Source organism: Emys orbicularis, chromosome 16, assembly GCF_028017835.1.
Source record: "Emys orbicularis isolate rEmyOrb1 chromosome 16, rEmyOrb1.hap1, whole genome shotgun sequence".
Classification (NCBI taxonomy): Eukaryota; Metazoa; Chordata; order Testudines; family Emydidae; genus Emys; species Emys orbicularis.
The window spans coordinates 11,248,726-11,275,677 of NC_088698.1; the positions used below are offsets into that span (position 1 = coordinate 11,248,726).

At 43.3% G+C, this 26,952-nt stretch overlaps 4 protein-coding genes across 5 annotated transcripts; 2 read left to right on the forward strand and 2 right to left on the reverse strand.

Moving 5' to 3' along the window:
* The first annotated feature begins 2,027 nt into the window (after positions 1-2,027).
* LOC135890350 (cytochrome c oxidase subunit 6A1, mitochondrial) lies at positions 2,028-4,976 on the forward strand. The gene is made up of 3 exons (XM_065417725.1): positions 2,028-2,207; positions 3,572-3,711; positions 4,710-4,976. Exons 1-3 carry the CDS (start codon positions 2,105-2,107, stop codon positions 4,794-4,796), a joined length of 330 nt encoding a protein of 109 aa, XP_065273797.1. The 5' UTR covers positions 2,028-2,104; the 3' UTR covers positions 4,797-4,976.
* Positions 4,977-6,349: 1,373 nt separating this feature from the next.
* On the reverse strand, positions 6,350-12,405 carry TRIAP1 (TP53 regulated inhibitor of apoptosis 1). Its single transcript, XM_065417635.1, has 2 exons — positions 12,142-12,405; positions 6,350-8,974 (listed from the first exon to the last, which is right to left on the reverse strand). Exons 1-2 carry the CDS (start codon positions 12,286-12,288, stop codon positions 8,891-8,893), a joined length of 231 nt encoding a protein of 76 aa, XP_065273707.1. The 5' UTR covers positions 12,289-12,405; the 3' UTR covers positions 6,350-8,890.
* Positions 12,406-12,472: 67 nt separating this feature from the next.
* On the forward strand, positions 12,473-18,012 carry GATC (glutamyl-tRNA amidotransferase subunit C). Of its 2 annotated transcripts, XM_065417709.1 has the most exons (5): positions 12,473-12,663; positions 13,604-13,654; positions 14,947-15,113; positions 15,974-16,077; positions 16,498-18,012. In XM_065417709.1, exons 1-5 carry the CDS (start codon positions 12,481-12,483, stop codon positions 16,554-16,556), a joined length of 564 nt encoding a protein of 187 aa, XP_065273781.1. In that variant the 5' UTR covers positions 12,473-12,480; the 3' UTR covers positions 16,557-18,012. The 2 variants fall into 2 exon arrangements, with proteins under 2 accessions (XP_065273781.1, XP_065273782.1); XM_065417710.1 differs by lacking the exon at positions 13,604-13,654.
* Positions 18,013-18,535: 523 nt separating this feature from the next.
* Positions 18,536-25,426, reverse strand: SRSF9 (serine and arginine rich splicing factor 9). The gene is made up of 4 exons (XM_065417679.1): positions 25,212-25,426; positions 22,220-22,389; positions 20,295-20,467; positions 18,536-19,056 (listed from the first exon to the last, which is right to left on the reverse strand). The coding sequence occupies exons 1-4, from the start codon at positions 25,424-25,426 to the stop codon at positions 18,913-18,915; spliced, it is 702 nt and encodes a 233-aa protein (XP_065273751.1). The 3' UTR covers positions 18,536-18,912.
* Positions 25,427-26,952: the final 1,526 nt, after the last annotated feature.

Genomic DNA, 26,952 nt, shown 5'->3' on the forward strand with positions numbered 1-26,952 from the left:
AGGATGGGCTGGGAGAAAAGCTGACTAAGTAGGAAAGTGACTGCAAAGGTCCCAGACAGGAAAGCCTGGGAGGAGGAAGAAAAACTTTGGGTTGTGTGGACTTAAATGGACTTTGTTCATGGAGTTTATTTGATATTAATAAACCCAATCCCCAAGGAGGAGTATTCTGATCAAGAAAAAGCCTCAAGTGAAGTTTATTTGAATAGTCCAAGAGGAGAAACTGAGTTGGACTGCCTCTAGCATGATCCTAGACCAAAAGGGGGCATGTGGGAGACAGCTGGACAGGTTACAAGGCCTTACAAGACATTTACATTCCATGGTTCAAATTCTATTCTTGTTTACATTAGTGTAAACCTGAAGTAACTCCACTGACTTCAATGCAATTCCTTAGGATTTACCTCCATGTTGCAGAATGCAGCGTTTAGGCCAATATATATACAGCTGATAATTTCATATTGTACAAATAGTATCAGAATGTATAATTTATATATTCTTTAGGAAAAATGTCATAAAATACACAGGTCCCAGCCCTATATATTTATTAGACTTAAGTTCTGCAGCTATTTGATTTCAGTATGTTTTCTTTGCAACCACAGGGGGTAGAAATTTTTTTAAATGAAAACACAGGATGTAGAAAATAAAACAAAAAACAGAAAAGTTTAATGATCCATGTCCACTCCAAAGATGAGAACCACTTCTTTACTTCTGTCTAGCTGTAAAAGGGGCAAAAGATTGCATACTTCTTTTAGACTGTAAATTTATTCTATTAATGTCATCAAATATACATTAGAACCAGCACATGGACCAATATATTAGAAATAAATCAATGGGGTCTGTAGGAGTATGTTCATTAAGAAAATGTACTTTTACTGCCATAGTCAGAGCAGTCTTCACATCCTAAAGCGAGGAGTTAGGGCCTAGCAGAGCAGTGGCTACAGAGGCAAATGCAGCAGCCATTCTGCACTCAGAAGTGGCTCACACAGAGCTGTGGGAATTGTGATCAATTTTACTGGGCTAGAACCAGGGCACCAGGATTTTCTTCTACTCTTCCAGAGTGCTTGAATAGACCAAAGTTCCACCTTGATTGCAAGGTTTTCCCTGCGGCCCAAAGGGAAACAGCTCATCTACCCCACTTCCAGGCAGCTAGTCAGTTTCCTCAAAATCATGTCACTCCACATGTAACTTGCTCTAAGTAACACCAGTGTTTCTCTTGTCACTGGGGCTTTCAAGAAAACGACCCCACTTTCTGGCCACACCTAGCAGAGAAGAGGTTTTGAGTTGCCCCACCCCACTCCCTTCTAGGGGAGAGCTCATGCTGACTTTGGATGCTGTGCAGGGCTGCTAGAGTCAGGGGACTTGTTTTGCTGCCCATCTCCATCCATCACCACCTATTGATACCTGGAGTTCCAAGAGTCAGGTTCTTCTTCAGCTCCTGCGCCTCTAGAACCCCGCAGTGCTCTTCTAGAGCCACCTCCCGCCTCACTGCTCTCCCCCACGCTGCTCCAGAACACCCCCTCAGTCCCGCCCTTAGCAACCCTTTTCACTGCCCACAGCACCTTCCGCCCCAAGCCCTGCTGCTCTAGCGCCCGCCCTTCCCTGCTCTAGACCCCCCAGGCTGCCTAGAGCCACCATCCCCGCGCTCCACAATCCTCTCCGGTTCCAGCCATGGCGCTCGGCGGCTGTACACCGCGGGGGCGCTGTCCATCTAGCAGAGTACACGGCGCAGCTCAGGTGCCGCGGACGGCTCGACGTCCAAAACGTCTGTCAGCCAGGAGACGCGCCAAAAGGAACCACGTGACTGACGAGAGGCCTCCCATTAGCGCATGCGCAGTAAGGAGGCCTTTGACCACAGCAGATTGCAATCCTCAATGTCAGCCTCGACGTAGAACCCGTTCGGAGCAGGGCGCATGCTCAGTACGAGTCTAGGGGCAATCCTCGCGTGGGTCCGGATGTAGTAGATGGCGCCCGGATTGGAGCACATGCGCATGGTGTGCCGGTGTGTCCCACGCAGGCCGCCGTCTTCCCGCCCATTTCCCGTCTGCTTATTGCCTGTTCCGGTGATTAGTGAAGCTACCCCACCCACAGACTAGCCTGAGCGGTACAGATGGCGGCGCTCGCAAGAGTCTCCCGGCTGCTTCTCGCCGGCGCTCCCCGGACCCCGTTGGGGCGGCTTATGTCGGCAGTGGCTCACGGGGAGGCCGGGGCAGGTAACGGAGGAGCCGCGACCGGGCGGGGCTGGCGATGACCCGGTGACCTTGCGCTGAGCGAACCCCCCATCAGGCCAAGGGAAACGGGAACGGGCTTGAGGCCGTCAGCCGCCGTTCTAGCCCATCCTTGGGCCGGGGGCATTTCCCCGTTGGCGGGGGAGACGCCTCTCCCCAAGTCTGTGCGTCTCCCTCCCGCTGGGCTAGGGTCTCTGAATGCCCCTTGTGTAAAAAATCACAAGGGTATTAGTCCTCCTTGGTACGAGGGCCTGCCGCCATTAGGGACTCTGCAATGGTGTGCTTACATTGGTGCAAAGCCCTAATGCACCAGAGAAGTCTTCCCTGGTGCAAGGGTTTGCACCGATTGGTGTAATCACGCTGCTGTAATTGTCCTTACGTAGACAGGCCGTACTATACGTGCACTTGTGGGGTTATAGCATGTGTTTATAAGGTGCTGTGTACACCTGTGGAGATAGGAAAAAGGGAGTTACGGGGCTACTTCACAAGAGATCCTAACTGCACCATACAACCAAATCCAGTCCTCCTTAGCCACGTTCTGCATAGTTCTCTAAGTGCATCGATTTGCTGATGAGGAAAGTGTTTCTAGAACATTGATAGTCCTGTTTGAAAACTATTGCATTAGAAGATGTCTGTCCAGGGTGTTTGTCAGCTGAATTAGTGCAGCACAGATGTAGGAAATATTCAGGGAGTTAGTGCAGTACAAGAAGCTTGCTACTGTCTCAGAAACTGTTAACTAGAGCTGATCAGAAAATATTAATTACAAGTCTTCTGCCAAAACACTGTTGACTAAACCAACTTTTTTTCACAAAACTGAAGACTTTGAAACTTCCCTTCAAAATGTTTTCAACACAATTTGTTTTAGAAAAATTTTAAAATAGAATTTTTGAATATAGTATTTGATTTGGGGGGAGGGATAGCTCAGTGGTTTGAGCATTGGCCTGCTAAACCCAGGGTTGTGAGTTCAATCCTTGAGAGGGCCACTTAGGGAACTGGGGTAAAAATCTGTCTGGGGATTGGTCCTGCTTTGAGCAGGGGGTTGGACTAGATGACCTCCTGAGGTCCCTTCCAACCCTGATATTCTATGATTCTATGATTTGTCATTTTGTATGTAATACCAGATGCTATATCATGTGAAATCATGTCCCTACTGCTTTCATATAAAAATTGTTCAAACAAATCTCAAATTATCCAAAACCAAAGTATTTTCAGAATTTAGAGAGATTATGAAAACTTGTCTTCATTCTAATTCAAAACAGATCTTGAAATGCATGACCACATAGAAATTCTCATTTTTTTGACTAGCTGTACTGTTGACTATCTTCACCGTATTTTATTTCCTTCATTAGCTCGGACATGGAAGATCCTGTCTTTTGTGGTTGCTCTTCCTGGTGTTGGTGTATGCATGCTGAACTGCTACTTAAAGATGCAGCATGAACATGAAAGAGAAGAGTTTGTTCCTTATGCTCACCTCCGCATCAGGACCAAGGTATATGCAACAATGCTTTTAAAGTTGCTCTTATCTTCTCCAATCATTGAATTATTTATTCCAAGATTACTACAGCTTGGTTTTTTTACAGTAGGTATAAGTGATGGGAGGTAGAACTGATGGAAAAATATCTGTGCATGTGTAATGTCATGAATCAAGAGCTCACTTCTGTTGAGGCAGGGGGAGAGCTTTTAGGCTGTCAAATGTGGTATTTATATGTAAATGTTGAGTTCTCCTTCCATCTTAAAGTGTCTTACACTCAGGCATGTAAGAAACATTAAACATCAAGGTTTTGGTCATAAATAGTTTTCCCCCTTAACTTACATTCACTTAGATCAAAGGGCAGCATTGTCATGCATCAAAGGGGAGAAGGAACTGGAGCATGGGTTCTCAGCCAAGGGGTCTCTCTCAGATGTCAGGTTGAGATCACCCTGTCTTTCCCAAATTGCTAAATGGGAGGGGAGGGCTTGCTATGAAAACTATTGAGAATCCCTGAACTAATGTCAAATAACTGTCATCCCTAGGAGAAGCTCTTGATAAAAGAACCCTAATGGGGTGGAAGAAGTGGTGGGCTCTTTATAGTTCTTGAATCTACTGCTACTTATTTTTTTTAAGTAGAATGAATTTGTAATAAGCTGCCTCTAATATTTAGTTCAAAGTACCATGGTTTAGGTTTTGTCTTGGGATACTGGTAAATCAAACTCATTTCTACACTTAAGTGTCTTTTTACCACAGATGCTTGTACACAGTGCAAGAGGTGCAGTGCTGACTAGACTATCACATCTTTAGAATTGTAGATTTATCCAAGCGTTCAAGAAAGAGTTCTGCTGTGTTACCACAAGTAGTGGGTGTAAATTCAGCTTCAACTTACTTACTCCAGGCTTCCAAATTCTGTAATATGTACAGACTCAAACATTGTTATAGGAGTTGACTTCTTGTGCCTTAGCAGATTTGTCAAGCAGTTACCAAGCAATCTTATCAATTACTTCTTTCAACAGCCCTTCCCATGGGGAGATGGGAACAAAACTCTGTTTCACAATCCTCATGCTAATCCTCTCCCGACTGGCTATGAAGAGGATCACTGAACACTTGGACCACAGCAGCAATTTGGACCATTGCTCTATTTGGACCAGAACATTGTATGGGACCCTCAATCTAAACAATATTCTGCATTCCTTGTACTGTCAAGTTATAAATGGTGTTCTGACCTTTAGCCCTGTACTTGAAGTGGAGGTCACTTAACATAAATAAATCCTAACTTACCATTTGTGTGTGGACTTTTGTAAAGAACTGGAAATCCTTGATCTAGTCTTTTCCCAATACTGTTTACAGATTGTTAGCAATAAACTAACTCTTCTTGGGTGGCTGGAAAGGGTTTTGTAGGCAATAGTGTAGTGAGAGGGATTTAATTGCTGCTTATCTCCTTTAAGTAGCCATGACAGGTAGGAGTGTTTACTGCTTTATGGCCTATAACAGACTAATAGTAAGAATGCATACTAGAAAACCAAACTCTTATGTAAGCAACAGAATTGGATCTAAACGGTAATTGATGTTTCTCCCTAAGCCATTAATCATGTTGAAAGGAGCATAAGTGCTAGATAAAATTCTTGAAAGCTACTGAACTGAAGTTGTTTAATGGGAACTGTCATGCCATATCAGAGCAGTGGTCCATCTAATATAGTGGGTGGTCAGCCACTAACTACTGCTTTTAAAGGAAGAGGCAAGAAATCCTACACTGGATAACTAGAACATTAATGCATCCATAAGAGGTCTACTCTAGTAGACATCACTATCTTACCCAGCTGTAATGCTCCTATATTGTGACAGAGCAAAGTTCTACTCTTGCAGCATCCTGAAGAATTTGCACTGTTCCGCACCCGACAGTACTTCTCGTGCCTTGTTTTCCCTGTGCAATTTTGCCAAATGGCTTTATAATCTAATACTGCTTCATACATATGTTACTGCATAAGTTAGGGCCTAATGTGCCCAATTAGGAGTGAGGTGCTGTGCAAATTCATAACTAAGCTGTCCATCATGGACAACAAAGCAGCAACACACCTGTGCAAGAAGCTTCCTTTTAATTCTAACTAGTCTGTTCTGAAGCAGCAGCGTTTTCATATTCTACCATAAATACAAAGTGTTATCCTACAGCAGTTGAGAAGATATTCAAAAATAAATTCTAGGAGTGAGCTCTTTAGTTATGTACTAAAGAGTACTAACAAGAATCTATGCTGTAACGCAGACAATTCAGTTTAGCCAAAGCTGAATCCTTCTTGGCCTTACACTTTCCATGAATAGGTCCCACCCATTCATTGTGGCAAACTTAAAAAAAATAAAGCAAGCTTAATTCACAAATGAATGGTGGTACTACATAGATGATGCAATGGAGCAACAGCTTGTTTTCTACTACATTTCTGTACTTACCAGTCACTTTAGTAGAGTAAGTTATAGAAGCAAGCATATATTCCCCCAATACAGTAAAAGTAAAAGCTAATTTATACTGCTCAGGGATCAGTACTACCCTTCTCTAAAGAGTTTCAGCTATTCTATTCCTACTTATCTTCTAGCTGGAGGGAGAATGGCAAATGATCAGCCAAGAAAAATTCTACAGTGAACATGACAAGACACTATTTCCCCCCATTTCACAATATTTATTTCATCCCCATTATCACAGCCCACACAGCATCTTAGCAGAATACATGTGGTTGTTAAAGCAAGCTTCCCCTTATGTTAAAGCTCAGTATAAGGCACTTTCTGGCTTAATCGCATTAACTGATGAAACTGTTTTTCCACAGTTGGGATAGTAATACTCTTAACACTAGCATGACTGCCTCTTTCCTCCTACCAAAAACACTTCACTGAGGTGAAGTGCAAGCTGCAGCCAGGGACTAGAGTGCACATTATCCTTAAAGAATGTTAAAAGTTATATCTCAAACAGCATTCCCAACAGTCATTAATTCTGCCTCAAACAATGCCACCCTACCACCTCCCTTTCTCTGCATGGAATGCTCCAAAGAAAACTGTCTTTATAGCTTGTTTCATATATAAATGCCTGATATTTATTGGTGACTTTTACCATGCTATTTTTTTTCCATGTTAGCTCTCAGTCTGGGTGTATGAGGCTGAAATATAAGCTAGTGCTGTTTCTAATAATACTTGGAGAACAGGGTGCTAGCCCCTTACAGGATCAAACTGATTCCATCTCAGTGCTGTAGGAAGCTGAATGCCCTCAGCAGCTAGCAGAATCAGGCCCATACTGAAGACAGTGGGAACGATTGGCTCCCATATGCTATGCTTAATTTTTTGGGGTGCTATGTATGGCCATACAGCCCCTTAAGGTATTCTAAATGTTATGGTCACTGGGCTAATGAAACTTTTGAATACATAATATCATAATAAAGAAGCTTCAATTCTTACAAAAAGTCTTATTAAGATAAAGGTTTTCCCCATGTTTAGCACCTAGAAGGTGCCTAGGAACAGAGCTCCTATCCTATTAACTAACTCCTTTCCAAAGGACTGAAACCCTCCTATGGTCCAAAAGAATGGCAACAGTTTTTAACACATTTGGTGGAGAGGAGACTCCTTTTCTCACTCCTTCAACTGCTCCCTTTGCTCATGATGGGTTCATGGGGAGGAAACTCCCTCCCTCAACTCTTTCATAAGGCTCTGGGGAGGATTTTCTCTTTTTGCAAACCTTAGGTTCAGAGAAGGGGAAACTAACCGCTGTTCTGAGTCACCCACACCTCTTGCTTTCTCCAGTTACATTAAGGTCTAGAGAAAAAAAGATCCATTCTTGAAGACCTCCAGAGGGATTTAGGAAGGAAGAGCTGGGGGCAGGAGGGGAAGCTTTGTTTTTCATAGACTTCAGGTTGACTTGAGTTAAAACACACCATCAGGAGCTTCCTTATGAAAAGTCTTTTTCAGTAGGAAGGCTAGAGAGCAAGGTGCATTGCTGTAAGGAAGAGGGCTAAACAAAAAAGTCTCTAAAGAAATTTGGAAAACAAGCTTAGTTCTTGACTAATCCTTTACATGCTACACTAAGATCACCATTCAACAGTTCCTGATATTACTAAATCAAAATTTAAATAACTCTTGAATTCAGCCAGCTAAATTTTGGTTTAGGACATTAGTTTTCATGCAGGGATATATCAAAGTTGCATTTCTCCCTCTCCTTTCAGATTTCTTATTATTACAAAGCAGGAAGACAAACTTCCAACTGACAGTTGGGTACTGTTTTAGGGCATCATAGGCAGAAACCCCTTAGATATTTGAATTAGACAACTTAAGCTGACATCTAACTTCATGATTTTGAGGCTAATCTGGGGAGTGTTTTTGGGCACGTAGGGGGTGCCTGTTGGAGAAGGACAACTGAAGTGTAATTTAATTGCTGTTGAAGCTTTATTTATGGGGCAACAGCCATTCAGTAGCAGAGTTAAATTCAAGGTTGCGTCAGTGCCTTTCAACTCCGCATAGACTGCCTGAGGCTGTTGAAAGTACCTTCTGAAAGTAGTTGCTCCTGTTCACTTCTGGGACAGGCTGGCCCCTTTCCATCTTAAAGGGCACAGGCAGGTTTAATTGGACAGTTGTCTCATTTAGTCAAGCATAACTTTACTTAACAGATGCGTATTCTATATTAAAACACCTTGTGTATTCAAACAAAAATCATTGCAACTCCAGCAGTGGTATTTCTATGACACCACTACAGTTGCACAATAAGAAGCAAAGCTGTAGCACATCAGGTTTCAGGAAAACTGAAACCAACTCTATCCCCATAAAAATCCAGCAGCACACTCCCATAAGTAAATTAACCCCTTTCACATTAATTTCAGCATTTAAAATTATCTATTATAATATAAATAAAAAAGCAACTGATCATAGACCAGCTAATATCTAAACCTATTTCAATAAATATTCCCGTTCAGAGTACATTCACTTATGATCATAGATTGATAAAAAGGCTTTTCACACACCACATGATGCCAGACCACCAACAACATTCATTTAAGATGAAACAGTAATTGCCACACAACCTAGCTGAAAGAAACTGCAGAAAAGACTTCTTGCTTCTTAAAAAGCCAGGCAGAAATAACAGCTAATCCAAGGCAATCTTCTAGTCTTTGTGAGGTTCTTTTTCTAAGTCCAAAAGGTCATTGTAATGGCACAATATGCCCAAACAAGGTCAGGAGGAGTTTTCAGCTTTTCCTTTACTGGGACCCATGAATTCCAGTCCTTCAATGGGTATGTCTTTCTCCTTAATAGCTTTCTAGGAGGGAAGAAAAAAAGAAAAAAAAAAAAAAGGCAAATTTGTTTTAATAATGTTTTGTGGTTCTACATGAAGACATGTTCCCTGCCTGATATAATTTAAGACCAATCAAGGTTGCTATTAAGGTTTCCATCAAACTATACCATCAGACATGCTCAAAGAGATACTGCGAACATAGTATGAATTGTAGCCAAGACTCCATCAGATAAATTTATTCAAGCCCTTGACCAAACACTTCTCATCCATATGTTAGAGGAATTACACCTGGTGCAGTGAGTGAAAGAGAAGCTAGAGGGACCTGAAGACAACGTCTCAGTGCTGTGAGCAGAAAAACCAAGGCAACAGATCAAGTTTTCATGGAGTAATGCATTGTGAAAGAAATTGACAGGATGACTGTTACAAAAGCACCAACGGCCTGTTCTTCCAACTTGAACATCAATAATAGTCTGTAAAGCTTCATGTAGGAGGGACGTGGAAGAAAGGGAGGAAAGAACTATTACATGTTAAAAATGTGTATATATGGAGAAAAAACACAAGTAAAGGTGACTGCAATTAAGCTTTATAGGAGAGATTAAGGAATGTACAGACAGTTTTATATCATAGAAATAAAGGACTGGAAGGAACTTTGAGATGTCATGAAGTCCAGCGCCTTGCGCTGCACCAGGACCAAGTAAACCTACAACATCCCTAACAAGTGTTTGTCAGACCTGTTCTTAAAAAATCTTCAGTAATGGGGATTCCATAATCGCCCTTTGAAGCCTATTCCACAGTTTAACTGCCCTGACAGAAAGTCTCCAAACCCCCACCCCCAATATCTATTCTAGATCTCCTTTGCTGCAGATTAAGTCCATTATTTCTTGCCCTACCTTCAGTGGACATGGAGAACAATTCATCACCGTCCTTTTTATAAGAGCCCTTAACATATCAAAGTTTTATCAGGCCACCCTTCCCCCTCTTTCAAGATGACACACATACAGTTTTTTTAACCTTTCCTCATAGGTCAGATTTTCTACGTATTTTATCATTTTTGTTACACTCCTCCTGATGAAGCCATATTGGCCTCTTACTATTCTTATCTTTCCTTCACATGGGGATAGTTTGTCTCCTGGAGAAACTGCCAGGACTCCTGAACTATTCCCCCCACCACACACACTTTAGATTTTCTTCCCATGGGACCTTACCTACCAGTTCTTTGAGTTTGTTAAAGTCTGCTTTTTAAAAATCCTTTTTCCTTATTCTGCTGCTCTCACTCCTTCCTTGCCTTAGAATCAAGAAATCCATAATTTCATGATCACTTTCACCCAAATTGCATTCCATTTTCAGATTCATTACCAATTCCTCCCCATTAAATCAGAATCAAATCTAAAATGGCTGTCCTCCTGCTTACTTCCTCTGCTTTCTGGGGAAAAAAGTTGTCCCCAATACTTTCCAGTAACGAACTGGAAATTTTGTATTTTGTCATATTACTTTTCCAACAGATGTCCACATAGTTCAAGTCCCAGGATATTACTAGGTCTTTTGGATATGGAGATGTCTGCTTCATTTATAAATGTCTTATCCACCCTCTCTTCCTGATTTGGAGGTCTATAGTAGACCTCTACCATGTCGTCTCCCTTATTTTTTTTACACCTTTTTTCTTTACCCAGAGATTGTCAAGTGAGCTGCCTCCCATTTTCTTGTAGACCTCAGAACACGTGTGTGTAATACATATACTGTAAGTCAATGAAAGTACGAAAAGCTGCGCACTCCGGTGGATCAAAGCAAGTTCGATATAACGCGGTTTCACCTATAACGCGATAAGATTTTTTTGGCTCCCGAGGACAGTGTTTTATCGAGATAGAGGTGTATATTGGAATTGGAAAAGGTTCAGAAAAGGGCAACAAAAATGATTAGGGGTATGGAACAGCTGCCGTAAGAAAAGACAATAATAAGACTGGGACTTTTCAGCTTGGAAAAGAGACGACTAAGGGGGGAATATGATAGAGGTCTATCAAGTTATGACGGTGTGGAGAATGTGAATAAGGAAGTGTTATTTACTCCTTCTCATAACACAAGAACTAGGGGTCACCAAATGAAAAATTAATCGACAACAGGTTTAAAACAAAGAAAAGGAAGTATTTCTTCACACAACACACATTCAACCTGTGGAACTCCTTGCCAGAGGGTGTTGTGAAGGCCAAGACTGTAAAAGGGTTCAAAAAAGAACTAGATAAATTAATGGAGGATAGGTCCATCAATGGGTAGGGATAGCGTCCCTAGCCTCTGTTTGCCAGAAGCTGGGAAATGGGCAACAAGGGATGGATCACTTGATACCTGTTCTGTTCATTCCCTCTGGTGCATCTGGCATTAGCCACTGTCAGAAGACAGGATACTGGGCTAGATCAACCTTTGGTCTGAACCCATAAGGCCGTTCTTATGTCTGGAAGTTAAATTCCCCCTGCATAAGAAGCAATTAAAGAGAGGGGAAAGAGAGGTCATCACTAATGTTTGAGAATTTAATACTGTATGAGTGAGTGAAATATTCTATCAGTACTGACAGTAATAAAACAGGATACACACACACTGTGGTAATTATGAATAGAGTCTCTATAACATCAAGTCTCTCAGATTAATGTGGGTCTCAAATGAAGGGAAGTTTTGAAGAAAATGAGTCAAACCTGACTGATGCTTGTCCCCAAGAAGTCTTGAAAATTATGAACATTTTAATAAGATTTTAAATTTCTCATCACAAGTGATTTTCTTCAAAATGATACTAAATGATACTTAGACCTACTGTAATACCTGGATCTCAAAACACTAAGGAATTTATCTTAACAACACTAATCTTCTGAGGTGGATAAGTTTATCCCCATTTCACAGATAGTTTATCTGAGCGCTGGTTTTGCTAAGCGATTTTACCAGGGTAACACAGCAAGCCATCCTCTTCCCTCTATTGTACTCACCAGTCACTTTGCCCCAGTAATGCCCAACGTAACCAAGCCTTCACAGCCTGTTCAAGGGCAGGCGGGGCCTGAGCGCCGCCGGCTGAGACACCAACTTGCCCAATGCAGCGCTTGGCTGGGCAGGGTTTGTGCGGGGGAGGGGGCCCCTTTCCCCAGTGATGGAAGAGGAAGCCCGAGGACACACTCGCCCCGCCCCCACGGCAGCTCGCTGCCCCCCGCCCCCACCTGCACGCAGAGCTGGTAGCGCTTGAAGAGCTGCACGCAGGGGTCCCCCGCGTTCTCCCCCTTCAGGAACTTCTCGGCGAACCAGCGGTTGAAGCACTGGTCATACTCGCGCTTCAGCTCCGTGCAGGCCTCCCCCACGCTGTTCATGACGGAGCCGCGGGCCCGGGGAAGCGACCGGGCCTCACGTCGCCCTTCCCCAGAAGGGAGCCGCCGCCGCCGCCGCCGCCGCTGCTAAGAAGTGCGGCGTTCCCAACTGACGTGTTTCCCGTTTTCTTAGGACGCTGGTAAGCGCAGCGCGATGACGCACATCCGCTCAGCTGCCTGAGACTGCGTCCCCGGATGCGGAAGTCCGGGGGTGGGAGAATGTGGATTCTGCGGTTCGGCCGCTACATCAGGGATGCTCCCTCGGGAGGAGCCGCGTACTGGGGCGGCCTTTCCCCAGGAAGCCGCTTCACGCAGGCTGCTGCGGGAGGGAGTGACGGCCGGCAGGAAGCTGCGGGGGACCCACGGCGGAGGGGCCGGGTGAGACCCCGGAGCCACACAGGAGGGGCTTCGGTTCGCTCCCATGATATATCCGATGGATGTCGCGCATCCGGGGTCTTCATCCATTGCAGGCTTTATAGCAAGACACGTGGGGATATCAGCCACCCGCCCCAGGAGGGAAGGAGAATCGGGGATCCTGTCATGAATGGGATGTTTAATCGACTGCCCCCATCCAACCTCCATACAGGCGGTGACAGTAGTAAAGAGACACCTTGTAGGAGTAGTGGTCAATGGGTGACAGTTACAAGCGGGAGCCTAGCATTATGACAGCATAACACTGGATATGTCTGTCGACCAGAGCGACTCCCAAAGCTACATACAGGAATCAGGATCCATTCAAGGGGCTACACTTAGTGTATTGTCACATACAAATACAGCAAGGAGACTGTAACTAGAAGACAGTTTATAATGTATCTAATTTTCAAAACTTTTATTAGTCAAATTAAAAGCTGCAAAACAGATTACAAAATATAATCCACTTTTTACATTAAATTAATCAGGAATAAGAGGAACATGAGTAATAAATCAGCTAGCAAGTTTCAGGCAGCAAATATTGTTTAAAGCATAAGACTAGGAGTTAGACTCCTGGATTCTGTACCACAATCTTATTTGTCCCTTTGGCAAATCACAATTTCAGTAGGCTTCCCTGTCCTTAAAGCATTCTGACGTGCCCTGAGGTGCAAAAGTGCAAAGTATATTTTGTTTTGCATCAACTGATTCATCACCACAGCCAATCTTTCAACTTTATTTCTTGGTACATGTGGGTTTGGTTTCATTCTCCTCTCTAGGGCTAATTTCCCCTACAAAATATAATCCATTTACAAGGATTTTAGACAATGTGTCTATGATCTGAGATTATTCACCCTAAATATTCAAACTGCTGTTGCATATTTATCACTGCCCACCTCTTCCACTTTAGGTCTACCAGAATCCAACATGGCAGCATGTGGAACAGAGACCACTCCCTGAGGTATGGTGAATTCAGCAAAACATTTAAACAGACCTGGTCAATGTAACTTTCCTCTGTTAGCTTAGTAACTGCAAATTTGAGAGGAATTAATGGTACAATTAATTACATCCCTCCAAGTCAAAACTCAGGACAGTTTCTCTAAACCCTATACCCAACAGTGCTGCCATGTTAGTGCAGATTGGAACTTGGAAGACAGAGCTACACAAAATAAGTTGTCATTAATTTTCAAATTAAACTGAAATAATTAAACTAACCCTACGGTGTTCTGGGGCAGCATTTGTTTAAATCAAGTGTTCTTGTGATAGCATTAAAGTTCATAGGTCACTCAAACTTACAGAGGCAGATCTCAGCTGCTATAAATTGTCAGGCTCCACTGAAGTCAACAGAACAATGACAATTTACCCAAGTTGAGGATCTCCCCCACATTGCTAGATCTATGGAGAGAAGATCAATGGCTACGATAATGCATTCTTTGGCTCCTCTAGCCCAGTGGTTCTCAACCAGGGGTACGTAGAGGTCTTCCAAGGGGTACATCAACTCATCTAGTTATTTGCCTAGTTTTACAACAGGCTACATAAAAAGCACTGTCAAAGTTAGCACAAACTAAAATTTCACACAGACAATGACTTGTTTATGTTGCTCTATATACTATACACTAAAATGTAAGTACAATATTTATATTCCAATGGATTTATTTTATAAGGTTAAAATGAGAAAGTAAGCAATTTTTCAGTAATAGCGTGGTGTGACACTTTTGTATTTTTACGTCTGATTTTGTAGGCAAGTAGTTTTTAAGTGAGGTGAATCTTGGGGGTACTCAAGACAAATCAGACTCCTGAAAGGGGTACAGGATTCTGGAAAGGTTGAGAGCCACTGCTGTAGCCAGCTACCTTGTGGAGTTGTGTGTATTGGTTATAAGAGTAATAGCTCTTTTGACTTACCTCTGCTAGACACCAAATGAGGAGGGGAAAGACACCAAATGAGGAGGGGAATCTGATTCATACAAACAGCTGGGCACTCGTGCTACTTTGTTGTATCCATTCGGCAGTGTGCTTTTTAGGAGCTTCTAATCTGGTTTCACTAAAAAGATGAGGAAATATAAAATACAGCAAAATATCAAGATGCTCAAATATAATAAAATAGTTTATTTCTTGAACAAGAAATGCTTTTACTCTAAAGAATTTTAGCAGCAATATTTATAGCTTACTCATCTCTGCCCACACCAACTCATCAGTATGTGGCAGTCTCCTTCTAGGACCTAGATCTGTGACTTTGTTTCCTACTTTTTGCAGAAAAAAGTAACTGTGGAGGTGCTTGATCACCTGGAACGTCTGGCACTAGTTGACTTCCGCAACTGGGAGGGTGTACAACGGCTGGAGAAAGCAATCCAATTTGCTGATCAACTTCATGCTGTTAACACAGAAGGGGTAGAACCAATGGATTCAGTACTAGAGGACAGGTAACAAATCATGGCTAGTGACCTGCTTATCTGTTAACTTACCAAGTTGTTTATTACACCCATAGTCTCAACAGAAACACTGTTTTCACTAATCATCCCAGCTATGAAACTGGTCCCTTTTCCACAAAAACTTTATCTAGTGTTCTACGTCAATGTGGTTCTATGTAGGAAAAACATCCGTGTAATGTCCCTGATCTAGGCACAGAAGCATAACAAAGATGTACTCCAATTCCTTAATGTATCTTGCACAGATTCTTCATGTCACAACATGCTGTCCCCCAAATGCCCTGGAACAAGATCCTCAGTCACTTCAAAATGTGTTTATCCCTGCTGCTCTTGATACACAGGCTGCCTACTTTGTATTGCTGTCACTTCTTCTGCAGCTTTAGTTGGTCAAGAAGTCAGCTTGACTGTACACTTTCATACAGGGTTTGTCTCACTCAGCTTTTTACAAAGTAGTGCCAATAATCTTGAGCAGTAAGTCCAATGCAGTGCTTCTGTGCTTGTGTCCATGTACAGCTCAGTGCTGAAGTTCCTGCTGATTTGAGGACATTGGGAAATTTCCCAAGGTTTCACTGTAGTTTACAATAGATCATTTGTATGGTTGTATGTGGAGCGTGATCAGCTAACTGAGCTATAGGACAGGCAGGAGGGAAGTTGAGATCGTTCACCTATGTAAGATATGCTAATAGCATTTTGAACTGGAACAAGCTTAGAAAATTAATGTTAATTGTTTGAGAACCAGGCAATCTCCCCCTGGCTCTAGGGGCATGACTTTATATCCAGTACCAGATGCTCCTGTACTTAGTTGGCAAAGAAGGTAGTCTCAGAAATTGCTAGTAGTCTCCTGTGCTCCTCAGATGTCTGTATCTCAGAGAAGATAACATCACAGAAGGCAACTGCAGTGAGGAGCTGCTGCGAAATGCCAGAGAAACAGTTGAGGAATATTTCATAGCCCCACCAGGTACCAACTTTTTATATATAACTCATTTGGACTTGATAAAGCCCAGGTAGATGGCTTGCGCTGGTTTGAGAGATGTAACCTGCCACAGTTGAATGCACTGGCCAGTAGCAGGAAGATACTGAAATAGGGCAATGATAGCTTTGGCCACCCATGGAGAAACACAGGCGTCTAGCTCTTTATTACTTGGCCAGTAGTCGTGTAGCAAGTAAAGGGTGTTATCCCTTTGTTATTGCACACATTTGACTTGTTCTAAGAGATAACTGTCTGTAAATTAAAGTGGAGCTTGTTTGCAGGGGAAAAGCTAGTCAGCTGTAAGTTTTTAAAGCGAGCCACATGGGCAAGTGTATGTTTAGTAGTAGGAATGACTAAATAATGAGCAGTTTGTCTCATGCTATCATTGTTTGTTTTGTTTGCTAATAGGTAACATCCCTTTACCAAAGCTAGAGGAGCGAGATACTTTTCTGCAAGTATCCAAGTGAAAGTCAAGGTCTGGAATGCCACTTCAGCTTTTAAGTCATCTGTGACAATTGGCATATATGCAACCATGGCTATGGAATATCTTGATGCAAGTGTCTAATCCCAAGAATAACACCCTCACATAATTATTTGATTTTTCTTCCTTCCTTTCTTCTGTAAGATTACTTTGAAATTAAAGGTTTGGAGTATTTTTCTAGTATATACAAAGGTGGAAGGCTGTGGGCCATTTACAAGTCTAGAAATTTGGCCTCAGTGCCTCTGATTAGTCTGTATTTGGTGAAGCTTTCCAAATGTCAACCTTGAAAATATCATGCACAGTTAGCACTCTAGACACAACAGCTGCCTACATCAACCCTGCTGATTGGGGGAAGGAAACTGGTACTATTTTACTGTCAAATTACTTAAGCAGAATGAGTAGAATGTTGCAGTACTTAGATTAATTTGGAGCTTCTCCCATCTTGTCACTCAGTGATCTGATACTTACCCAAAGTCCCACATAGGGGAATGCTACATAAAACTGCTTTTTGCCACTACTCACTTTTCCCTACAGACTAAGAAAGCACTTGATTTATTAGATGCTGCAATCTTTATGAACTTTTTTGCTTCTACCAAGTACCTCCATGTCAACGCTGTATCTTGTTCCACATCTATATACACTGCACTCTATCCAGTGCTTCGTCCAGTTTTGTGCTTGTAAATTAGTTACCTAAAATTGTATTTAGGTTGTATAGGAAATGTGCTGGTTCCTTAAGTGAAATAATGGCTTTAGGCTGGAGATCCTTGCTCAGACAGAAAATTAGAAAGATTCTAGGGCCATTATGAAAGTGTATTCAAAAGACCAGTTGCCCTGGTACAAATGAAGTCCCACTGCTTTCTGTCCACATTGATAGCGTGGTGAGCTGGTGCAGAATGCAACCATTGTGGGCTTTGCTCAGAGCGAGTGTAACTGCAGTAATGCTGCTTGTGTCTGTCCACCCCTAAAAGCACTTCTATGGGATACAAAAGGTGTTAAGCATCACAACTGCTTGCACTGCTGAAATGCTCTAGCATAGCTTAGCCTTCCTATCACAGGCTGAGGCAGCAAAACTGTCATTTATGTTAAATAACTCCACTACATGGAAGCTAGACATCACGTGAAGTCAGGTGTGAAATAAAGATGCACAGTAACTTTTTTGGTCACACATCAGAGCAGATTTTAGAAAATTAAGCAGTCTATCAAACTCCTGTAGCCCAGGTAGACACTGTGAGCCACGAGCTCAAAGAGAAGTCTCCACTAGAAGCAGTGTGCTCGTGGTTAGAGCCATGGACTGGGATTCATTAGACCTAGGTTCTATTCTCAGCTCTACTACTACCCTCCTGGATGACCCTTGGCAAGTCACTTCTCCTCTGTGCCTCACATATGCTATCTGTAAAATGGGGATAATGATACCAGCCTCCTATGTAAAGCACTTTGAGATCTATGGATGAAAAGTACTCCTAGTATTATTATTTAGAGGAAATTTTAGTAGAACAGCCATGGCTCCTGGAATTTATTATTTGTCCTATCATTGACTCCGTGACTTCATATAAATCACTCTGGCTGCATTGTAATTTTTGGCATTTGTAAAACACGCAGAACTTTTGCATAAGTGTAGAGATGCTTGATAAATGCATAAAGTACTTTGAGATCTCCAACTGAAAAAGGTGCTATAGCACAATTTTATTTTCCCTTTTTTCCCCTCACTAAGTTATTGTAAAGGGGAGAAAGCCAGTTCATTAAGAGTAATACCTTCCCGTGTGAAAATGCCCTCAGGCAGTTCAGCCCTCCTCCACCTGCCATTCTAGAGTGCACTGTTCTGATGCTGCAAGGGAAAACCACTCTCTCAGTACATATTTAGGCAACTTAGCAGCCCACAACCTCAGAGTTGCTTGCACCTGCTCCCACCTCCTCTCAATGCAATGATCTTCCTCTAATTGTACAAAAGACAACCACTGCTTGTGAGTTACTAAAACATTTAAATATATTTCTACACAACAGGCTGAGTCATACAGTCACTCCATTGCTTTTTATCACCATCCTGCAGACAAGCCACCAATAGTTACTGCGCTAATTCTCAAGCTTATTTTTCCTCAGGAGGGAAAAAAGTACACTTGACATTTTCCAAACCAAAACCAAAACTGAACTGCAGAGGTTCAAAATATTTCATTACCAACATTTCCCTAGTAAAAACTGTAAGTCATTAAAAAAAAGATTTTTATTGAATAAAAAGGAAAAACAAAGAGCTCCTACGAAAGACTATATCCATCAGTTTTGGAATGTAAATTCCGAGCAAAAAAGAGGCTCAGTTCACATTTTTAAAAAGTCCCTGTTGGATGCAATCAGTATGGCCTGAAGGGGGATGAGTAGCGTGGTGATCCCCTGCTTTGGTATGGAGAATCGCGACCCCTTGAACCAGAACGGGACCGCGAGTAGCCATAGCTGGTACTTCTTTCGGGACAGACTCTGATATAGGAAGTTTCACCCTGAAATTTAAACAAAGAAGAAAACCCAAACATTTACATAGCATCCTGATTAACAGTCCTCCACTAATATGAATAACACCAAATGGAGTTTAAGACCAAAGCATAAATAACCAAAGACTGGAGTTTCCACAAAGAGGGCAGTATAAATCCATCTACTGCTGCTCGGGTCAAACTCTGCGCTGGCACTTGATGCCTTGAAGAGGTTCATTACAAAACAGTATTGTGCACGTACTAGTGAGAAATACCTTGCTAGCCATCATCATCTGCAAGGGCAGAGGCTCAGCAGCCAGAAGAGGACCATGGACAAGTGCCTCCCACATCCAACCACAAAGGAAGAGGCTGTGGCAACCAGTGTAGCCAGAGGGTGAAGGTCCCAATGGTCTGACTCCATCCTTAACTGCTGGAGGGAAATAACTATAGATACTAGTACGGTCCTTCAGCACAGTAAGGAGAGGCCAAACTCTCAGGTCACGATCATATATCAACACCTCAAGTTCTGTAAGGAAATCTCCACAGCAAGCGCACACAGCCTTCAGCTGAGGGGATGGTTGGAGCAGAACAGCTCAGCCACTGGAAGGTGGTTGCAATGAAGTAGCACAGCTCCAAGAATGAAAAAGCTGTGGTTTACTGGCTCAGACACCAGGAGACCACCAGAAGAAGCGGCTCCATGCTGGGGCATGGGAAAAACAGCTATAGAAACCAACACAGCTGTTCACCAGCTTGTTCTTTGGGAGAGTACTGTAGTTTGCTGACAAAGCCCCCAGCTGGCAGAGGCAACATGAGTTGGCTTAGTTGAAAGGAGAAGGCTGTGAGCCACTGTGGCCAAAGGGAGAATGCCACAGCAAGCTAGCTTACCCTGTAGAAGTCAGAGGCAAGCAGTCCAAATTCTTGGCTTCCAGGTAATGAAGGGTGCAGCCAACAGTACAGCTCTCAGCTATGACAAACGGGCTTGTCTGAGCCCTGCCCCTTCCAAATGTTATATTTTTAAAACATCCAATATTAGTTACTTCACGCACTGAGCCAAGACCCTAACATGCCAAGCCACAGTGGGGTATGTGTCACAAAAGGTAGGAAGGACCCTTTATATTATTGTAATAGGTCACTATTAACCACCAACTCCAACGTTATCACTAGGTTCTGTTCTTATGCCTCCTGACAGCAGCATGACAAGGAAAAAAAGTGTATGCTCCTCCATGACTGTGCACACACATGCTCTTCCCCTGAAGGTACGAACCCACCTCATGAGAGCGGAATTTGGTGTCATCCAGTTTACGCAGTGCGTATTCCATATCTTCCTTGCGGAGAAACTCAACTACACCCATTCCATCTTTCTGTACATCTGCATAACAAACATCACCAGCTTCACGCATATGATCCTTCAGGTCCTGCCAGCTGCCTGACGGAGGAAGCCCTGAGCATGGAGAACACAAAACATAAGACACCATATAAACAAAAAGGCCATCTACTCAGGCTGTCCAAGGGATGCTGACCCTGCCAGGCCAAGGGCTCCATCACTTCCATGTGCTTTGTGATTTTTCCATAGGATCAGAACTGCAATAAGAACGGAGGGATCCAAAAAATAGCACTAAGTTCCATTCCAGAAAACCAGCAGCTGAGCCTTCCATGGAAGGTACAAAATTTGGGCCTCCTGTCAGTAAGATAGTCTCTGGGTCTCTCTGGAATTCAACGTGCTGAGATTTCAGAGGAATCTGCTATTTCTGCTGTTGCAAAGTAATTCAGAACCACCCCTCAAACCCTGTACGTCTGTAATGAAGATTTTGCTCTCAAAGCAGGACATTTTTTTTCCTTAAGGTTCCTCAAGCTCAGCTCCCCATCCAAGATTGGCTTGTCCCATTCATATCAGTTGTATTAATTTGGGTCCTGAGATTCCAGCAGTTCATCCTCTGGTAGTGAGCAAAACCACATGCGTTTAGCTGGTAATTATCAGCATGTTTACCTAAAGGAAGGCATTGGGTTGAGTTTCCCTGCCCCACAGCACGCTGGAGACTCTAATGTACTGCTGGTCCTGGCAATTTTCAAGAAGGCTTCACAATACCCTTTACCAATGCAGGTTTTCATGCTCATGTCAAAAAAATCAGATGATTTTCAGTTATTCTCCCCCAGCCCTCCCAGGCTCCTGAAGAGGAGATGTACTCCTGGTTTCAATGGATAGCGTTCAGATCCTGCTGCAATTCTGAAGATATTATATTGCTACAGTAGAGTGGCTTCCTTACAGGGAACATTTTATTTTTTTAGCCATAAAGTCACAGGAGCATGCAGAGAAATGGAGATGTGGGTATTTTAAGGTGATGCATGGAGATAAACATGTTTTCGGGAGAGACATATAGGTATGCTTTTTATGGACTGTTTCAAGCATCCGCTGTCAGGGAGTACTGAATTTCCTCCTGGGATTTCATATGCATTGCAGAACTTCCAAACATACTTTCATTTCTCTCCCACAAAGGGCCCCCTCCACCCCTATTTCCTAATGTCAACTCACTACTTGAATGGCCTTTTCAGTTTGTTTCTTTGTTTTTTGGTACGAAGTCCCACCTCAGGAATCCATTGGCTGATTGAGGGGGCTCCCTTCCATGGCGCCTTAGTCATTCTTTCCCATAGTGAGTAGATCATGCACCTATGAGTAGATCATGTGGAGCTGCTGAGGCACAGAGCACGCTTTTTTTTTTTTTTTTACGAACAAAATGTCAATACCTATCAGAGCATATTACATCACAGGAGCTCTCTAACAAATCCTTTCTAATTATGGTGAAATGTTAGGTACCATTCCATCTAGTGCCCAACTGTTTTCATCCTTCAAGAATGGTGCCCAAGTTCTCCCTCCTTCTACCCACCTGCCCACTCACACAACGCTGGTACATTTCAGAATCCAAGGCTGAGTTCACATCTGGCCCCTATGAAGACATTTCTGCTCACCATTCATCAAGATGAACTCCAAAAAGCAACAAGACTCCTCCTTGAGTCAAACTGGAAAGGGAACTGCACCGGGATACTCCTTTACAGGAAGAGGTGTCATGTTACAGGAGAAACCTTAAACTATTTCAGTGATATGAGAAGCTCCTTTTTCACGAGACAAGGACACAATACAATGAGGCACAGCATTAGGATGAGTCCTAGCCAGATTGAAGAGTGGAAGGTAACATACCTGAAACAAGGACTCGAAATTCAGAACGTCGTGACGGAGGGCCATTCCTCCCACGCAGCCCCCCACCAAAACCTCCACCCCGACCTCGGGAGGATCTGGGGAACTCAACACGCAGTCGGCATTGACCATAATCATAACCATTTCTCCCATAAACTGCATCTTCTGCATCTCTGCAAACAAATAACATGAATCAGTGATTAATGATGCTCAGTCAGTGATTCCCAACATCTCAGTGGGCCATCAAGTGTGTTAGAAATATTGCAGTTTTAAAGTAGCTGCAAAAAATTTTTAGGATATTTTGGACTGAGTTTGAAATGGGTTCATCAGCCAACAGTGTATCACATCTGTAAATTGTTAAAAGCTTTTTCCAAGCTCTTACGTTCCTGTGCATCATGTATTTCAGGTTACAGCCATGTTCACTGCAAAGAACACAGGAGAGTCACATTATCTATCTTGCATTCACTGACAGGTTCAGCCTATCCACTATGCTTAGAAGCAGGGGCCATTTTCCACTTAATTTCTCAGAAAGGCTGCATTCTAATTGAACTCTGATCCGCATGGAACAAAGCTCTTTCATAATCTGGCAGGCAGTGAGGGCAAATACTTTACCTTCACTTACAAGCCACTTATTAGAAACTGCCTTATTATGGTGTTTTGGCTTGCATAATTATATACAAGGGATATTTGTTTTCCTGAGAGAGTTCTGATGTTGTATTATAGCCTACACCTAATCTCACTTTCCATCCCAGCAAGTCTATGCTAACGCATGCAGAAGGGCATGAACTGAAAATTAAACCTTGAAACTAGTTGCAAAGTTATATTCAACCACAGAATAACTGTTCATTTAAATATAAATCTTTTCAAAATTCAGACCTTGCAAGCTGAACTTTACAAGTGTGCAAACTCGCTCTAAAATTAATTTCAAGCACTGCGGAAGGTAGAAATAACACTGGAAGATCATTAGCAGAGCATCCCAATCCTGAGAAGTTTAGCATCTATTGTTATTAGTTACTATTTGTATTACCATAGGCCTAGGAGCTCTAGTCATGGACCAGGACCTCATTGTCGTCACCCTTATCAAGGTGTGGCTTTCTCTTTAGAGTGTCACAGGGGATGGGAGAGAGGGTTATTTATGTTTGTTTGTTTGTTTGTTTTTAAAAAGGCAGGAGGGACTACAGATTTAAACTCCTGTGAACCATCAACAAAATATCTGTAAACAAAACAATCTACCCAATAACCTAGATAAAGAACACCCCTTCCTCTTAGATTGCCCGAGTGTTGCATGGATTTACTTTAGAAGTGTGGTTCCCAAACTGGGTCTGATCCCCCAGTGGTCCATAACACACTGGCTCATGGTCCATGGAGAAATGGTTGGTCACATGGTCTGACTCTTATGCCACCCTCACCCCCCAAAATGTTAATCTACATTAAAGGAGCCAAAAAAAAAAAAAACACATTGTTTTCTCAGTTAAATGTTTTCTTTTCCCTGAAAATAAGTGTTGTAACTGCCTAAGGGACGTTACTTTCCCTGTCACTGGCCATCTGTGATGTAGTGTCTCTGCTAAGCCAAAAATGGTTACAAGAGATAGTGTCTCTGTAATGTCTGAGGATGCATCTACAATGTCCATAAACCCTGATTCAAAAATAATGAATGCAGACATGTTATTCACTGTCATGGGTGATATTTTAAACACAATATTAGGAAATTCAGATGCATTTCACCAGTAATAACTGTGCTTAGCCACAGTATGCTCATATTAGAGACAAAACCATATACCTGCATGGTAAATAGGGGTGGAGGTGAATAGTTACAATTGGTGCAGGAAAGCATCTGTTTGAGTTTCTGAGTTGTGCTGAAGTATCAACTTTTTAAAAAGGGAAGAGACAAAGAAGATGATAACACCTTGATGTTTATAGTCAGATGAACAGAAATTCAGAGTCTGGGACTATGTGTACATTACAAATTGTTTGTAACTGCTGGTACTAGAACCTTGTGAAAACATTCCCCAGGCTTGCCAAAGCCCCTTTGATGCTACCTGAAAAAGGTAAAATATGGAGAATTCAGAAGACAGTTACCTAGACCGCTGCAATCAGCTAAACTCATTAAAGAGGACAATAATGAGCATGTATTCTTCCCTCACACTTGTCCATTATTTATTTATTAACTGTGTTGTGCAAAGCACTATTTACCTTGCTGAGGACTACAGCCATACTGGGTTTAAAGTTTTCAAACCCAATCCATCTGTGCTCTCACACACAATAATTTACATGGCCAAAGTGAATCAATTCATTTCTCCTGCAAGCTCAAACCTTGGTGTCTGTAATATTACAACTGCTTCCATGCAGACAAAATAGTGGCATTATACACTGGACTGTAGCATCTTGCATTAGAAGTGGAAAAGCTACACATTTTAATTAATACAAAGAGGAAACTAAACGATTTGGGAAGTATCAGCACAGACTGATGGGGCCGTTTCTGGGTGTTCTTTAAAGAGATGATGTAACGGTGTCACTTAGGCAGAGTTCCGTCAGCTCGGAGGGGGGAGGGCAGGTCCCCATTCACAGATTTGCTGTGCGCGTCACTGTCATTTATTCCTAGGGAAGATTGCTGGGGGGGGAAGATGTCCGGGAGTGGGGCGCACACACAGGCACGGAGTGATGCATGGGGCAGGAAGCGTGCATGAGGAACTGGGGGAGGAGGCCTCTGACTATGGTCGGCTTTGCCCGCTAGGAGAGAACAGGCCGGTAGGCTCCTTCTCTGGGGGAGGGGCGTCCGGCCAGGCCGGGGCGGTGCAGGAGGTCCTCCCCTAGGGATCGCGGGGTGCGCGCCAGGGCTCTGGTGCAGAGGACTTTCCCGTCGAGGGGCCGGGGCGGGAAGCGGATGTAACTGCCCGGGCGGGCCGTCTCCAGGGCTCCGTGACCCGGGGGAGGGATTCCACCCGCCTCAGGCCGGGATGGCTCTCCCGTGGGCCCTCTCCCCCGTCCCGCTCACCGCGGGTCCTCGAAGCGCACGAAGGCGAAGGGCACCAGGCCGCGCTTGCTCTTGAGCTCGATGTCTCGGATGCGGCCGTACTTGTAGAAAAGCTCCTCCAGGTCCTTCTCCCGCACGTCCGCCGGCAGGTTCCCCACGTAGATCCGCCCGTCCCCCGCGCCGCCCCGACCCAACCCCCCGGGCCCGAAGCCCATCTCCCGGTCCCAGCCAGACATCCTCGCCTCGCCGCGCCGCCCGTGCACACACCGGGTAGGAACTAGCGAGCCGAGCCGAGCCGCACACCCCGTCGCCACCTCCTGACGGAGGACACTAAAAAACCCGCTTAAAGGGGAGGCGTCGGCAACCGCACACAGCTTTCGTTACGCATGCGTTGTGCTCTGCGCCCCAGCACTGCGCATGCTCGCAGTCCCCCCCGGGGGCGTAGCTCTTACGCCTATCTTACTGCGATTGCGCACGCTTCCAGTTCAGGCGGACAGAGCCACTCGCCCTGAGGGCGCAGACGCGAGTTTCAGTCCCCCTGGGCTGTGATAGTTGTAGGCCTTCCTCGTGCACACGTGCAACCTTCTCTACTCATTTCATTTCCCTTTTTGCTGAAAGTGACAGAAACAATTCAAAACTTCATGTTTGTGATTTGTCCAATACCATGTCAAAAAATATTTTCTCTCCCCTCCCCTGCAAAAGGGAAAGACTACAGGGAAACTGACTCAACACAAAATACTGACAAACAAATTAAGGGAGCAAACAAACAAAAATAGAAATACACTTTTCCCATAATCCCAGGCCCTCATCCTACATTTATGTGCTTATAACATTTTACAGTAGAACCTCAGAATTAGGAACACCAGAGTTATGAACTAACCAGTCAACCAGACACTTCATTTGGAACCGGAAGTACACAATCAGGCAACAGCAGAGAGAGGGGGGGGAAAGCAAATACAGTACAGTATCGTGTTAAATGTAAACTACTAAAAACATAAAGGGAAAGCAGTATTTTTCTTCTGCATAGTAAAGTTTCAAAACTGTATTAAGTCAATGTTCAGTTGTAAACTTTTTAAATAACAACCATAATGCCCTGTTCAGAGTTACGAACAACCTCCATTCCCAAGGTGTTCATAACTCTAAGGTTCTACTGTATGTATGTAAATCCTATTGCAGATCAGATCATTGGTCCATCTAGACTAGTACCCTGTCTCCAGCAGTGGCCAGTACCATATGCTTTAGAGAAGCAAGGTGCAAGAAACCTTAGTATAGTTAGTTATTAAATAACATTTACAGAAGGAAAGTTTCTTCCTAATCCCATCACGTAGAGGCTGGTTTCTGTCCTAAAAAATTAGGGTTTACATCCATTCCAAACTTTTTGAATAAAATCCTATGATTGTGACTTTGGATATTCTCATTATCTATATAAATGTCCTTTCTTTTTTCTTTTTTAATTCTGTCGAGGTCTTGTGCATTATGTGAAAACAAATATTTCCCTTTTTCAGTTTAAAATATGTTACCTTTCAATTTTAACAAATGTCAGACAGAAAAGTGATTTTAAAACTATTAGTTTTGCAAAAATTGTAATTCACAGTTTGAGAAGCAACTTCGTCTAGTCTGTACTCCTGAATTCTTTTCCAACTCCCAGCTCTACTGCATACTCAGGGTTTATCTACACTTGAAAGCAGGGCCGGCTTTAGGCTGATTCCCCCGATTCTCCCGAATCGGGCCCCGCGCCTAAGAGGGCCCCGCGCCCTAAAGA

Coding starts and splice junctions, on each gene's coding strand:
- SRSF9 (XM_065417679.1), bottom strand. CDS start 25,426: ATGTCTGGCTGGGACCGGGAGATGGGCTTCGGGCCCGGGGGGTTGGGT. Junction 20,468..22,219: donor ATTTCGAGTCCTTGTTTCAG/GTATGTTACCTT, acceptor CTCCATGCTCAG/GGCTTCCTCCGTCAGGCAGC. Junction 19,057..20,294: donor CCAAATTCCGCTCTCATGAG/GTGGGTTCGTAC, acceptor TTTAAATTTCAG/GGTGAAACTTCCTATATCAG.
- GATC (XM_065417709.1), top strand. CDS start 12,481: ATGCGGAAGTCCGGGGGTGGGAGAATGTGGATTCTGCGGTTCGGCCGC. Junction 12,664..13,603: donor ACCCACGGCGGAGGGGCCGG/GTGAGACCCCGG, acceptor CTTCCACTTTAG/GTCTACCAGAATCCAACATG. Junction 16,078..16,497: donor ATATTTCATAGCCCCACCAG/GTACCAACTTTT, acceptor GTTTGCTAATAG/GTAACATCCCTTTACCAAAG.
- LOC135890350 (XM_065417725.1), top strand. CDS start 2,105: ATGGCGGCGCTCGCAAGAGTCTCCCGGCTGCTTCTCGCCGGCGCTCCC. Junction 2,208..3,571: donor TCACGGGGAGGCCGGGGCAG/GTAACGGAGGAG, acceptor TTCCTTCATTAG/CTCGGACATGGAAGATCCTG. Junction 3,712..4,709: donor ACCTCCGCATCAGGACCAAG/GTATATGCAACA, acceptor TTCTTTCAACAG/CCCTTCCCATGGGGAGATGG.
- TRIAP1 (XM_065417635.1), bottom strand. CDS start 12,288: ATGAACAGCGTGGGGGAGGCCTGCACGGAGCTGAAGCGCGAGTATGAC. Junction 8,975..12,141: donor GCTACCAGCTCTGCGTGCAG/GTGGGGGCGGGG, acceptor CTTCCCTCCTAG/AAAGCTATTAAGGAGAAAGA.